At 36.5% G+C, this 16582-nt stretch overlaps 1 protein-coding gene across 2 annotated transcripts in view; it reads left to right on the plus strand.

The window, feature by feature from the left end:
• The window catches only part of LOC126292166 (histone acetyltransferase Tip60), a 92956-nt gene extending 86406 nt beyond the window's left edge, over positions 1-6550 (plus strand). For both annotated transcript variants that reach the window (XM_049986003.1, XM_049986004.1), the window contains exon 9: positions 1471-6550. In XM_049986003.1, the coding sequence (XP_049841960.1) occupies positions 1471-1687 (217 nt within the window). In that variant the 3' untranslated portion in view covers positions 1688-6550. The remainder of the gene's footprint in view (positions 1-1470) is intronic.
• Positions 6551-16582: the final 10032 nt, after the last annotated feature.

Here is a 16582-nt window from a genome sequence, read left to right on the forward strand (position 1 = left end):
AGCTTTTCTGCGTGCTACCGCCGCTTACAATTAAAAGAGAGAGAGAGAGAGAGAGAGAGAGAGAGAGAGAGAGAGAGAGAGAGAGGAATTTTCTCAGTTGCGAAACAATGGCAAGAGACTGCTATTTGTTGTTATTTACACTGCTGCTTTCTTTGATAATGATCAACAAAAACCAAATAATAAACTGCGTATGATAGAAGAGGTTCTGAACGAGAGTTTAGCAAAAATTTTTCTCCGTTTGAAAATCTTTGCAGACGCTTCTTTTTTACATTACATTCTGCACAGAAATTAGTCATCTTAAATTTAAAAATCTAGTCAATTGCCGTGCTCCATTTCTGACTATATCACTATTAGGCATAAGAATAATACGAATATAAACATGACATGATATGTGTATACTCCCGCATTTGCTGCTGTCTCACTCTAGTTTTGTAGTTTATTAGGCAGACAGGATTTAAATGAGATAGCAGCAAACACAAAAGAATACATGGCAAAATGTTTATATTCATATTATTCTTATGGTGAAGAGAATACTGCATGTGATTCACAATTCATAAAAATTCCCATTAGCAACCATCTCTTTTCACAGGTAGGAAAAAATACAGAACGTAGAATTGACCATATTGACAAACATCGCAAACAGTCTTACCAGTCGGATGTTCGTAGTACATTGAAAAGCTGCTACATTTGAAGATGAACAATACGGAATTTGTATATACTTCGTTGTATAATGTATGAAAATGCAGTGGTCGAAATTCGGGGCAGAGAAAAAAAGCTCGTCTTCCACTCTTTTTATTTATTTACTGACGCAGAGGTTTCAGTGCCAGTATTTATCTTTGTGCCTGCAAAGCATGCCGTTGTAGCGCTACATATATTCAACGGCAAAAGTTTGTTGTTGTGGCACCTACCAACATATTTCAGAACTTCCGCTTACTTTGTACTCGATTCTAAGCCGCAGGCGGTTTTTTGGATTACAAAAACCGGAAAAAAAGTGTGGCTTAGATTCTAGTAAATACGGTACGTACTTCTACTACGAAATGGAGCTTAGAAGAAAAAGAAAATTAATCAACTGTCTTCTTGTATTCCTAAACAAGCTAACTGAGATTTTAGAAAATGTTCCTGGAAAAAATGTTGTTATGGCAGATGAGGCACCCATATACTTATTTCTTTGACCTATGTACACTAAATAAAAGTATCTTATAGGTGCCTGAGTATGTTGCATATGGCATCAATATGAGTGCTGTTGTCTATAGTACTGTGTCTCTCACAGATAAACAGAGCAAGCTGAGAGTCACAAGACCTCTTTTTGTGGTATTTGTGTCTATTCTTGAATAGGAGGGTTTGCGTTTGTTCATTATTATTGACTATCCTTCTAATTTTTTAAGTGTAAGGTGTTTCTTATGAACCATTTTGTTTAATTATGTTTCAGTTTCTAGTCATAATCACAGCTTATCTTTTCTCTTCTGGCAGTGAGATATGTGAGCTGACGAGCATCAAGAAAGAAGATGTGATCTCCACGTTGCAGATACTCAATCTCATAAACTACTATAAGGGACAGTACATAATTACACTGACAAAAGAGACTATAGCGAACCACAGGCGTGCGATGGAGAAGCGGAAGATCCGAATCGATCCCAAGTGCCTGCACTGGACTCCGAAGGACTGGTCGAAGCGTGCCAAGTGGTGACAGTGGCACATGCCTCCCCCTTACTCGTCGTGTTCCCACTCGCCGGCAGCGGTAGCGCCGGCCGTCCCGCTCCACAAGCGTTCGTGCGCCGCATCGCCTGTCCGGCATGTCCGCAGTTGCGCTCGGCGGCTGGCATGACCCAGCCCGGCTGCGGATTAGTGCCGCCTCTGTGACGGCGGCAGGCCCGCCGCGTGGCTCCGTTCTTCTGCCATGTGGCGGTGTAGTTAGAAGCTGTACAGTGTTCATATGTGGCTGTTTCTGTGTATGTGTGTAATAGAGCATGCGTGTGTATGTGTGTGTGCACCGTGCACACTTTTGATTGTTCTTACGTAAGTGTGTCAGTCAGTAAGTTAGATATTTGTCAAGCTTCAGCACTTGAGAAGACATTTACTGAAATTCAGGTGCACTGCTGGCAAATGATCCAACAGTAGGAAGCGGCAGCAAGATGAGGAGACGATGACCCGAATGAGGAACACCACAAGGAAGCGTAGCTTCTACCCATCTCTCAGTCAGTAGCTTAAAAAATTAGTCGATCATATTTTGGAGAGATGCTACAAGGTAAAAATATACCATTTGGTATGTTCCACGGTAATTACTGGTTGTATTATTTTCTTGCTGCCACTTCTTCTTTGTTTGCAACTTTGGCCAGGGTGGCCTATTATATGTGCAATTGAGTGTCTTTACTACTATGCAGTTGAGATATCTGTACCAGCATTCTTAAAATGTGGCTAGTTGTGACTGTCTCAAAATTTATGCTGCAAGTTACTGCGAGACTAATGGCCCGAAACAAATCTCTGACTCATCGAAATTCAGGTTTTCTCGAGTTCCTTCCTGCTGTTAGATTCTGAGTTAATTCATTTCCTCTCACTCATTCTCACTTTAGTCAAAAATGTCTTCAAAGACTGCTTGCTGGTCTGCTGGTAACTCGTATGAGAATGTGTAGGCAGGACGTTAGAGAGACAAAAGAGAAGTTTGCAAACAGTGATGCTTCAGTGTATGATTTGTTCTCATTCTTTGCATACTAGTCAATAGGATCCTACTTTAATTAATCAAAATTCTTTTTTGTACTTGTGCATTTGGTTTCTTTTCATTTAATGAGACTGTTGGTTCTGTATCCCTTAATATTATCAGCTTGTATTCCATTGAAATCAGCTTATATTCCTTCACAGATTTGGAAACAGAAATACATCACACATGTGAGTGCATTGAACATTAAACTGCATTTTGCTTCAGACAATGATGCATTGGGCAAATTGGTTCATACTAAGCGTTCTCTTTGGCCAGTTTTCCACACCTTGTGTTCAGCACTGCCAGAGTCTCACAATAAATAAAATAAAAGGATCATCAATATGTACTATATCTTCACTTATGGGTAGCAGAACAGCAGGATCACATATAAGCTTAAGCCGAGATTCTTTTACAATTATAATAAGCAGAAGTGTTATTGGAATAAACTTTCCAGTTCATTACCATCATGTTTAGCAGTTCAAATTAACTTGACTGTTTACAAAAGCCACAAAAATATAGCTATTTGTCTTAAATGACAAGTATAGGCTTTCGCATCTTTTCACGTGCATTCAACAACAGTGTAAGGTATCAAATATGTTAATACAATAAATTTGTCAGAAATAATTTGCTTTCCTTTGAACATTCTTACTGTCAGTGCTGTTTAATTCCATCCCTTTTGCATAGTTTCAGATTTGTATTTTAGTAAATTGAGAGAGTTGTGTGCAGTTTTAGTCTGAACAAATTCAGGTGTGATCTAAAAGACAATAATTGGAAATTTTGCTGCAGGTTGAAACGTGAAACACCCGAGGATTTATCAGACATGGTTGTTGACAGCCATGTGTCCCAGAGTTGCATACTCGAATGTATTAATTTTTGTGATGATTTGTCCAGACATGTCTACAAACTTCACAAAACACATGCACACACAAAGAAAAATCTTGGGAAAAATGAAGAATTTTTAAAAGTTGTAATTTCATTTAACTTTACTTTTATACAAACTATATTCTGAAGGCGTCCTACAAGAAAATCCTTAAAACTAGTAATATGTTTATTTCATTCTTGAAATGATGGATTCAAGACAACATACATTTTCCATATTTTTGGTTAAGAAGCACCATTCAGTCACACCTAGCCATTCTTTTAAGATAAATCATACAACTGAATCTGCCAGTGATGAATGTTATAGAAAATGTTTGCTGCGAAGAGTTACAAGTTCCCCATTCATGCTGATGGTCATATTGTATAATACTGTTACCACACTGTATATAGTATTCATGTATTGTGAGACTGTACTTTCAAAAATTGACAAAGCAAGAGACTGTAATTGTATCAGGATTTATGTAGAAGGTAGGAGCAGGTTGCCAAAATAATAAAAAAGATGTCGATATATGTATATATAGGTACAGGAATAGTCTCCAAATCACTTCCAGGAAATTGTGTATTGTGTTAGAAGAAACTGCAGATGAGATTTGCGTGAAAGTTGTAAAAGTATTTCAGCACATCAAATTATTTAGCGACAGTATTATCGGGGATCTTGTGATAATGGTTTAGATTGCATAATATTGTGTCCATAAATACAGTAAGGGTGAAATAATTGCTGACTAATCTGGGAAGTGCAATCATTGTGAACAGCTGTCGGTGTCCGTTTCTGCTGCACCAATTTTATATTCTACTACTTTCTTATTAGAAATTCTGTACAAGAGACAGTCACACAGTTGATTGTTCACATAGTTCAGCATGCACTCCATTTCCTACAACATAACAGGGAGCAAAATGATAACTGCTACAGATACTTCAAACTTGCTTTTTCCCATTAATCATGAATTACAAAGCTCAGCAGATGCTACAGGTATTTTAATCTCACATAGTGATGTCCAATCTTTTGGTGCTATAGAAAATTTAGAGATTATTGATGAGATTTTATGTAAAATCACATTTTAAAGGGGAAGCTTTCTCCTGCATGCAAATACCTCAATGTTGTATTGCAATTACGTTTTGCTTTGGTAAAAATGTTTTCACTTTACAATCAGAAATTAAAAATGATTCGTGATAATATAATGTTTTTGCTTAGAGGAATTTCTGTGACAAATTTATCTGATTTATAAAGTTTGTGATGTGAATTCAAAAATTTTGCCTTTTTGTGCATGTATTGCAGAGGGGCAATAATAATTATCAACTGTTGGGGCAGGGAAAAATCAGTTGATTTTGGAACTATATTTCAGTCACAGCTTTACTATAATGAGAAACTGCAGAATTGGTGCTCTGGTTGTAATCTGCTCCTACCTTTATTATGTGCCACCTCCATGAAAGGAAGTGGAAATAACTTCAGAGAAGCTGTGATAATGGAGGGCAAAAAAACTGTTCGGAATTGTAAACGTGTAATTACTTTTATCTGTGTAAAAATCAATGTTCTCTGTTCGCAATCAAGGAAAAATTTTATTTGGTTCCAAACTGTCAGTCTGTGGTGCCCATGGAAGTTAGTTTCTCTTGTTTGTTTGTTTGTTTGTTTGTGTGTGTGTGTGTGTGTGTGTGTGTGTGTGTGTGTGTGTGTGTGTGTGCTAAACATGTAACACATTTGTTTCCATACTACATCATCAAGAACATATAATCACCTGAGCTGTAACAAACAGAATTACAAATGAAATTGCACCCATTTTCTCCCCTTTTTTCTCTAGTTTATATTAGTTGCCACTCTTCAGTATTATAGTGTTATTCAGAAAATTATATTTTGTACCTAATTTTTCTGAACCCCTGAAATTTGCAACTGTAGTTTTAAATTTTTTGCTAAATTTATTTTAGTATGAAAGTGAACAGTGTGTCAGATTTATGGTGGAAGGGTTATTAGTTGATGACAGGGTGGTATTATTCAAGTACTAAAGTATGGAAAAATCAAATAGATGGCCTCTGGTAAGCATATTTTTACATGGCATGAACAGATAATTTTCTGCAATTTAATTTTACCAATGCTGTCACATCCCTATATAACCTAATAGCCTTTCTACCAGCACGTCTTTCAGTACGTACTTGCACAAATACAACAAATTGACACTGCTCTTACCTGGCTGTGTTGTCCACAGACTAGAAACTTTGGAACCATGTGGCTAAAAATGTATTGGAATGCTCATTAGTTTTGAATTGTTTGTAACTTAGAGTGCAGTTGGAATGTGAAGAGACTGTGAAGTATTACTACTGTTTTGCCACTGGAATGAGAAACTTCCCTATGTACACACAATTATTGGTCTTTCATTGATGTCTGTCTGTTGATTTTTCAGAAACAACTGATTTCCCGTTATCTCTTCTACAGTTGCAAACATTTCAAAATTGAAGAGCTAATATTTCTAAAACAAACAAGAGAAAAGAAAAAAAGAAGATAGTACAAAACTGAGAGCAGTGTAATAGAAGTTCTGGATGAGTAATGGCAAATTTATCGTGAACTAATAAATGTTATTAGATGGAGGAGGAAGTAATAGTTTGATTGCTGTAGTGCACAATATTTTGAATTGACAGTGAAGTTATTTTGGCTTTGTGTAGAAATTTGGGAGCAAGAATTTTCTTCCTCTCTCACTTCCTTTTTAACGTTTGCGTCTTCTCAGAATCGTTACTTGGCATTGCTCATTCAGTACTTGAAGTGACGCTTCTTAATTAGACATTGAAGTCATATCAGGGTTGATCTGTGGAATGCAAATTGTATTTGTTTTATATTTTGTGTAATATTGCAGACTGCTGCAGAAGCTGTGTGTGCTAATGGTGCAAAGTGGAACTAAATTATTGTGTAGTTGTAAGATAATTTCTGGACTTTACAGACATGTATGTGAAATCCGTGCTTTATCTCATTGAATTCCATGTCTTTTTTTACTTAGCCTTTTTTATTTGTTGCACATTCTGATGATTACCTCACCCATTGCAGTCCTTCTCCTGTCATATCATTTCACATTTCTACGACGGTGATTTGAAAAGTTCTCAGAACAGAACAGATAAAAAGTACATACACCACTGAAACCTTTTTTTATTTTTCAATGTAGTCTCCTTGTAGATTAATGCATTTGGTACAGGTGTGCAAAATAGTTGTCAACTCCAGGTATCACTTCTTTTTTTGAAGTGAATCCTCCTCCACGAAGTTTTGGGAAGAGATTGAAGTTTGGTGGAGCCATGTCAGGTAAATAAGGTGGCTGTGGCAACAATTCATACCTTAGTTCGTGTAATTTGTCCATGACAATGACGTGTGCAGGTGCACATTGTCTTGAGGGAAGATGACTTTCTTCCTTGCTAAATCTGGCTTTTTTTTTTTGCATGTAACTTATGTTGCAATTTGTCTAGGAGGTTAGCGTAGTATTCTACAGTAATTGTTTGCCCCGTGGGGAGATAATCTACAAACAGAATCTCCTTCATATCCCAGAACACTGATGTCGTGAACTTCCCAGGTGAAGGAATTGCCTTTGCTTTCTCTGGTGGTGGAGAATCAGCATGTTTCCACTGCTTTGACTGTTGTTTTGTCTCTGGGGTATAGTAGTGCACTCAAGTTTCATCTGTGGTCACAAACCAATGCAAAATATCTTGGTCGTTTCTCCTAAAACAGGCCAAACATTATTCCAATATGTCATTCTCTTGCATTTTTGATCCAGCATAAAGAGTCGCAACATCCATCATGCAGATAATTTTTTTATTTCTAACTCCTCAGTTAAAATGTGATATACCCTTGCAGATCTGGCAAGCATGAGCAATTTCTCGCACTTTCGATTGGCAATCCTCCATGACAATTTTGTGCACATTTGCAATGATTTCTGTAGTAGTGACACATCTTGGCTGAACACTGCACAGATCATCGTCTAAGCTCTCCCGACCAAATTTAAATTCATTTATCCACTTGGCAACAGTTGAATATGAAGGAGCAGAGTTCCAGTGTATTCTGGAAATTGGCATATATGCCCTTTACTTTCATACCTTTCTTTATGAAGTACTTATCACAGCTCGAATCTCCCCCCCACCCCCCCCCCCCCCCCACCCCGCCCCCCATCTTCGCAAATCACTACGTGGGAACAACAGAGCCATGTCACATTTTCCAAGATCACCTGATGTGGCATCTGTTTACAGGAAACAGTCCAATGAATATGACATGAACAACTTGTTGCACTAGTCCTGACCTCTAGGGGTGGTTCCGAGAACTTTTCAAACCACCTTCGTAGTTGGATTTATGAGGCTTGCCCAGTAAGTAATACACTGCATTCCACCCCCCCCCCCCCCCCAGCCAAAAACAATGCTACAAATAAGAAACGTCATGTATATGTTATTTGAAGTCTCCTGAGTGAGTGCAGCAAGTTTCTGTCACTTCCGACAAATTGCGTAGTGGCAGGACAGTTTCAAAATGACGTCTGTAGGTGATGTACGTTACAAGAAATGTGCCATCATTGAATTTCTCACTGCAAAGAAAGAAACTGTGGGGAATATTCAAAAACATTTGTACGAAGTCTGTGGAGCATCTGCTGTCGACAAAAGTACAATTAGTGGGCACAGTTATAGTCACAAGGAAGTGCTAGCAACTCCTGCGACATCTTCCATGTGTAAAATGCTTTTGTCACAAATCCATGTGTGCCACCACACATAGCGGATGTGATTTGATTTGTGCACATGTGTTGCAGGTTACTTGAGTATCACTGTTTGGGTTCATGAAACGCATTTTCTTTGTGACTCCAGGAAAAATTACAAGGATCTCTGTTCCTCATAGCCAAAAAAAATGACAATTATCTGTAGTTTTTAGTTTTGTTAATAAAGACAACAAAGAAGCAAGACATCACATAGCAGTTCTGAGGCCCTGGAAAATGAAAATTTCTTCACAGAGAAAGCAAAAGTTATTTTTGACCTACCCAGCACATACTCCTTAGTATGCATTGCTTCAGCATATCTGAACCGATACAAATTCAGTGATACAGGCATGTCATGGAAGAATGGGGTGGCAAGATGACTCCGCAAAAAGTTAATTAGTATGAAAAGGAAGTATGGACACATCATAATAACATGTTTCAAAATCCATACCAGCGTTTACAGGAATCAATTGTGTTGCAGTAAGTAGGAAAATATGTAAATAATTAAGAGAAATTGTAACTTTTGACCTTAATGAAAAAGCTACGTGGCACAATGTAATAAACAACCTGACCAAAGGCTTGTCAATAGCCTCAAAATTAAAACACCTCAAAGCAGTTACACAATGAGAATAAGATAAACAAGCAAAATGTATTTTCAAAACTGCTAACCTGCGGAAATAGACTGACACAGGAGACTGCCTTTTAAGGAAACGTTCTGCAAGGAATGAAAGCAGTAATGAATATGATCTGGGAAAAACACATTTCTTTGTTTAGACATTTAACCAGAACAAAGAGTTGAACAGAGAATAATGAGAAATTATGGAACAGAAACTAAGTAATTCAGGAGAAGATTTAAAAACAAAGAAATTAAAAGGCAAATAAATGAGACTACTAATCAAGAGCAACATACAGACAATAGGAGGGGTGATTTAAAATGATGAAAGAAAGAAGAGAGCTGAGAGAATGATGTGGTTTTGAACCCTCTGGAGACGCTTTATACACACATGTGGAGGAGGCCAGGTTCCAACTCCGGTCTGGCAGAAATTTTTAACTTCCCAATTGATTTAAACCAATGTCCACTAGCAGCTAATGCCATTACTTCCTTGTGCAGTTGACAAAAGTACACAATGAAGGCCATAAGATCAAAATAAATAGCCAGTCAAGGTTATGGACTGTTAGTGAAATTTTTGTAAATAAATAAAACTACATCATATTATCAGTAGAGTGAAAAAAAAAAAGATTACCCTTTCTATAGGGTCAATCCATACCAAGCACTGGTTGCGTGACCATCTCAGAAAAAAAATTATATTTGCTGGGTGAATTCCCCAATGTTTAGTAGTCACAAAAATATATTTTTTAAAAGATTTTATTATTTTGAAATGGCGGTGATATTTGCCCCAGGTCGCATGTGTTTTTTCGTATTTGAAAGCATCTACATTTTTTACAATTATTCAGTAGTGGATTGTCCTAAGCCTTTCACATAAAATGCATTTAGTTCAACACACTCTGGGTTACAAATTAACATCATTATCACTTAGCTGAATGTATTCATTAATATATTTTTAATAGTTCAAAGTTATCAGCCACAAATTAAAAAAAACTCAATTTTTGAACAATAGTTTTCCAAAGAAAGATTAATTTCTCAACTTTTTTTGTCTGCTATTACACTGTATAGTATAGTTACTTTTAATAGGGTATCAATGGTGAGCAACTTGCACTTAAAAAAATAGGGTGAATAGGATCAATTCTGATGGAAAAACTTTAAAATAATAGAAACTACACAGGATCACAATAAAATATGGAAACCAGTGCGTCAATCTGCAGTATTGCCCTTGAGGAACACATTCACGGACATTTTGTGTGTAAATAGTGGCTACCCTGGATTCTAGAGCACTGTAAACATGTATGTTCTGAAAACTTGGTGTACAGTAGTGTTTGGTTGGGATTGTGAATCGTCAAAATCAGTGCTTCTACCAAGAATTGTTCTGAAATCAGGTCCTCCTTTGTTTTTGGTGAGTATAAAATATATTTCTTAATTTTATTTTATTTCGCTTGAACGATCGCACTTAAAAAAAAATGGGGTGAATAGAATCAGTATAAAAGAACACTATTATCAAGCTTACATTTGCTTATGGGACGCTACCTGCTTGTCTTCTGAATGTTTCATTCTATTTAATTTCCAGACCGATTAAAATGCCCAGAAATTACATTCCTGATCCTCGTGGGAAATCCTACACAAAGAGAAGCAAGGATGAATTCGCCCAAGCCATTGCTGCTGTTAAAGGAGTGAGGAGCATTAGGCAAGCTGCCAGAAATTTCAGCATTCCATACACAGTTCTGCAGCGACATTTGAGGAATAAGAATGTGCACCCCCCCCCCCCCCCCCCCCCCCCAAGGGGGACAAACTGCACTCTCTGCAGACGAAGAGGTGTTGATTGTGGACAGGCTTGCTATTTTTGCCGAGTGGGGCTATTGCTTTGACCGGTTGACTGCAATTGTTCGTCAAAGGATTCTTGGGCTGGATAGGTAAAGTTGTTAGAAAAATCAAAAGTAATTTACGTGGCCACGAGTTCACTGTTAGCTTTTTGAAGAGGCACAAAGAAAAATTGCGTCTAAGACTGTACCAGACATAAAAAGAGCATATACTTCTGTTTTTGAGAGCTGTCCTGTGGGAATATTTTGATAATTTAGAGAAGAAAATTAAAGATGTTCCCCTAAGTAATATTGTTAATTTCGATGAAACGAACTTAGCAGATGATCTGGAACGTGTGAAAGGGATTACGAAAAGAGGATCAAAATATCCTGAGAGAGTCATGAATACCTCCAAAGCAGCAACGTCAGTTATGTTAGCTGCTGCAGCAAATGGAAAACTGCTGCCATTGTATGTTGTTTATCTCTCATAGCACTTGTATGCTTCATGGATGGATGGTGCTCCCAAAGACACCAGATTTAATAGAAGTGAAAGTGGGTGGTTTGATGCTCAGTGTTTTGATGACTGGATTATTGCAATCTTTTTGCCTTATTATAGGAAGATAGAAGGCCCCCAAAATTTTAATCAGCGACAACCTTTCCTCTCATCTTTCAGTGACTTCAGTCAAGGTTTGTGAAGAGAATGGTGTAAGAATGATTTTTCTTCCCAAAAACTCTACGCATCTCACTCAGCCTCTTTACGTGGTATTTTCTCGTCCACTGAAGACCAGCTGGCGAAGCATTCTCCAAAAATGGAAGTTGGGTTCCGGTCGTAAGGAGACCACTCTTCCCCCGATTACTAAACCAGCTTGTGAGGGCTCTGGAAGTAAATGCCGAAAAAAACATCCAGGCTGGTTTCGAGAAATGTGGGATTCTGCCATTCAGTCCCGAGAGAGTAACTAGCAGAGTTCTGGTGTTGAAGATGATGGTGAAGTCAGCAATGACTGTTAAGTGCCTTCGGAAGAGGGTTGGGAAAAAGAACACTCTTTGTTTTCCCGGATGTGGACAATATATGTGAGGTGACCCCAATACAAGTGGAGAGAAAGATAAAAGTCACTAACATTCAAAGAGGTCAACACCTCTTTTTTGGGGATCCCATGTTTTTAGAATAAGGTGTAGCATTATTTTAAGTTTTCTATGTAAAATGTATTTCTTTTTTTTTTTCAATAAAATAATTATAATCGTATGTATACTTCTTTTTTCTATTTCGCAATTATCTTATACTTTTTTTAAAAAATAAGCCAGTGATCCTAATTGCAAAACAAGCATCTTAATGGAATAACTTGGGAAAATACTATGACAGATCCTATTCACCCTGACCTCCAGAACAATAGAATCGAAGTATTTAAAAATTATTAAAATTCGTCATAAACAATAGAGAGAGAGCCATATATTGGATTCAAAACTACAGATGAAGACACACAAAATGGCTTTTGTTTCATTACTTTACATAAATTGGTTGAGGAGATACACATCTTTGAACATTAAAAGTGATCCTATTCACCCCGTTTTACAGTACACTATTTTAAAAAATGGATTTTTTTAATGTTTTCTATTTTGTGGCCTGTAATATCTGTGTTGGGTGACCAGATAAGAATCTGAAAATTTCACAGTTAATAGATCTTTGTGATATCAAACTTCAGTATAAATTTCAACTTTGAGATTCAATTGGAAGTTATAGAAAAAAGATTGCAAACATCAGTCAAAAAAACGTTTTTTAACGTCTGCGATATCTGGTAGGCTAATCAAATAAAGTATACCAATTGCATAGTGTAACACACCACATTACACTAGCTAATGATTATTTGTTGAAACAATGCTGTGGTAATTGTTTCAGCCAGCTGACAATTGCATCTGCAGGCCTATGCGAGTCTGATTGTTGTCTTCCCTCTTACACCAACAATTGTCTACTCACACTTATTTAGTTAGAAGTTCATGATGTGTGCAGTTGATATTGGTGTCTCAGTGTTCTGTTGGTGTTATTATTAATTAAGCATGTCATACAAGTGTATGGAGTGCATCCTAAAGACATTACTTTAATCGAAGATTACAGTGAAGAAGAAAAAGTGTTGCTTTACTTAAGTCTGCCCAGATGTCAAATCAACTTGCAAGTACCATGAAATGAAATACTTGAAAAAATTTCATCACCTTTTTGGTCAGTCTTGCATGGACCCTTTTGAGAAACACAAGAAACCTATAACAAAACGTCTGTGAAAAATAACATTTGATCATTATTACATTAAAAAAAACCTTTGTCAATCTCATACCAGGAAAATTATTGTGTCCACAATGTTATTCTAAGATATTTGCAATTCACAAGAGAAAGTATAGTGAAAACTGATACAGAATTTTGTCACTTATCAGCAACCATTAAAAAAAGTAGATACAGGTTGTGAAATCCTGGGTATATCACCTGCTAGTAAAATTAGAAAACTAAGTCAAGATAAAAGACCAAGTGCCTTAAATACAAAAATTGAGAAAGTGGCAGCTACAGTCAAAAAGAATTTGGAAGTTTCATTTCAAAATACAATTTATACTAAAACAGATGGAAGTTCAAAAACTTCACCAGCTGAATATGATGATTTGAGAGAAAAACTAAATGCAGTACTTCAAACAAAGGGGGTAAAATTAAGATTATCAGTTTACTGCCGAATTCTTGGAATCGAGCAAAAGTTAGTGAGGAATTTAATGTGTCGCAATGTCTTGTTAAGTTAACAAGGCAATTAGTAAAAGAACAGGGGATTTTACTACCATTACAAAAGAAAAGTGCATCTAATTTGGTAGATGAAAACACAATCAATAAAGTTATGAAGTATTATGACAATGACAATAATAACCATATGATGTCTAGCAAAAAAGACCGTGTTTCTGTAAAAGGAAATGGTTATAAGATTCAAAGACAAAAAAGGTTAATATTGTGTGATTTAAATGAACTATTCACTGAATTTAAAAAAGAAAATCCTGGCATTAAAATAGAGTGGAGACCAAGATGGTGTATTGTTGCCCGGGAATCTGGCACTCGTAATGTATGTGTTTGTTTGTATCATCAGAACGCAAAGTTGGTGATAGATGGGGGCCAAACTTTTGGAAGTTATGGTATGCAATATTGACAGTTACAATGTATGATCAAGAGAAAATGTGAAGATTGTCCAGGCAAACAAGCCTTACTTGACATGTTTCAAGACTCCGAAGAAGACGATTTGATTCCTGACAATATAAAATACAAACAGTGGGTGACACAAGACAGAACTGAAATGGTGAGAGTCATAAAATCATGAGGAGAATTTTTTTGAAGTGTTGGTGGCTAACCTTGAAAATCTGAAAATGCATAATTTTATTGCAAAAGCTGAAAGTAAATTTCGGAAGACAAAAAGTAAACCTTGGCAGCTGATGAATGCTTAGTTCTTGCTGACTTTTAGGGAAATTATTCCTTTGTTTTTCAAAATGAAGTACAAAGGCACCACTAAGTAAACAAACAGGCCACAGTTCATTCATTTATATTCTGTTATAAAGATGAAGATAAACTAATGAGCCACAGCTTTTGTGTCATAAGTGACTACCTTGAGCACATCACTACAGCAGAGCACATTTTTCAACTAAAATTAACAAACTACATTAAACAGCACCACCCTTCCATTTAAAAAAAAAATAAGAAGAAAATGATTTACTTTTTTGATGGGGCAGCAATTCAGTATAAAAACAAAAAAAATTATCAACATCTCCTTTCATAAAGAAGATTTTGGGTTTGATGTAGAATGGCAAGTTTTTGCTTCATGCCATGGGAAGAATGTTTATGATGCTGTCAGGGGTACAACAAAGCAACTGTGACAAAAGCAAGTCTGCAGCGGACCGATGACAATCGTATCATAACACCTCAAGAAATGTTTAAATTCTGTAAAAAGCATATCAAAGATATTACCTATGTTTTTGTACAGTGTTAGGAAATACAAGAAGTTTATGACGGTGTCTTGAAGAAAGGTACAACACTTGTCAGAAGATTAAGGGCACTTGATCTTTTCATTGTTTTGTACCCCATTGACACAACTTACTGAAGTGTAAGATCACATCAACTTTGCCTGATAGTGAACTTCATCAGTGTGGAAAACTTGTACAACTGGCTCTTCAAAATAAGGATGCAACAGTTTTGTTATGTAAACACCCTTATCACTTGGCGTTTGGTGGCGCGCCAGCGGGGATGCACACACCTAGAGCTACTAGTGTGCTCATCTGGGATAATGTTCCACTGGCCACTGCAAAAACTCCCAAGTCCTTATCTAAGGTCAATGACCTCGAACACTATGTAAGCAAGCGCGCTCTCGCACTACGCTCAGTCTGTGTCGTGCTGCTGCACGGTCAACTGCATTGAACGCCACCAACATGCCCTAGAGGAGGTATCGTCGTACCCGCACAACAGTCTACAAAACCATAGAAAACATTGAACATACAACATCAGGAGACAAGAAAAATCGCATTCCAGTGAAAGAGTGATGCAAACCACGCCCTCGTCGATGGACCCTGTGTATTTCTTGGATGTTCTCTTAATTTTAGCTTGGATATAAATGACACTTTCTCACATGGAAATGGGTGGTTCACTGTTGCCATAGTAAGAGGTGGTAGCAGAGTTTCTAGTGTATCTGGTCTTGAAAGTTTTAGTGATAGAGATGTAATTGCCTATCGTACCTATCATATGTTTGAAACTGGTAGTAAAGATTTTGGTAAATCAGCTTATGATTCAACGTTTCCTCTTGGCTTGTGTTTACGATGAACAGTGGTGGATTGGCGAAGGTGATAATACTGACTGTCAAAACCAAGATGTAAATGTTGTATTTTATCACCCTCCAAGATCAAGGACATCTTTTGAAAAAATTGAGGATTAAGTTTGGATGCCACTTAAAAATGTACTAAGGAATCTGTCTCCCGTGGAATTTACAACTGTGACTGGGCGAACTTATAATCTAACACCCAAACTAAGTGAACAAATTTCTCAAATGCTCAATGAGCAATGTACTAAAAATAAAGAACAATATAATGTAATTAGTAGGCTTATTTTCAATAAAAAGTAGATAATGATAGATATGATTAAACTATATACTGTAACTGATATATTTTATTCCATAAGCCTAGATATCTCAGATGTTAAAAAACATATTTTTGACTCCTGTATGTAATTTTTTTTCCATAACTTCTGATTGAATCTCAAAGTTGAAATTTATACTGAAGTTTGATATTGTAAAGGTATAGTAACTGAGAAATTTTCAGATTTTTATCTGGTCACCCAACAAAGATATTGCAGGCCACAAAATGGAAAAATTACAAAATCCATTTTTTAAAATAGTGTATTTTTTAAGTATAAGCTGCTTATACTTTATAAAAAGTAACTATACTCTACAGTGTAATAGCAGGCAAAATATTAAAACTGAGAAATTAATCTTTCTTTGGGAAACTACTGTTCAAAAATTGAGTTTTTTTTTTTAATTTGTGGCTGATAAATTTGAACTATTAAAAATATATTAAAGATTACATTCAGCTAAGTGCTAATGATGTTAATTTGTAGCCCAGAGTGTGTTGAACTAAATGCATTTGATCTGATAGGCTTAGGACAATCCACTTCTGAATAATTGTAAAAAATGTAGATGCTTGCATATACGAAAAAATGCATGTGGCCTGGAACAAATATGGCCGCCATTTCAAAATAATAAACAATAAATTTAAAAAAAAAATATTTCTGTGACTACTAAACATTGGGGAATTCACCCAGCAAACATATTTTTTTTCTGAGATGATCAAGCAACCAATTATTTTTTTTCTTGGACCACTTGGTATGGATTGACCGTATACA

Source organism: Schistocerca gregaria, chromosome 9, assembly GCF_023897955.1.
Source record: "Schistocerca gregaria isolate iqSchGreg1 chromosome 9, iqSchGreg1.2, whole genome shotgun sequence".
NCBI lineage: Eukaryota > Metazoa > Arthropoda > Insecta > Orthoptera > Acrididae > Schistocerca > Schistocerca gregaria.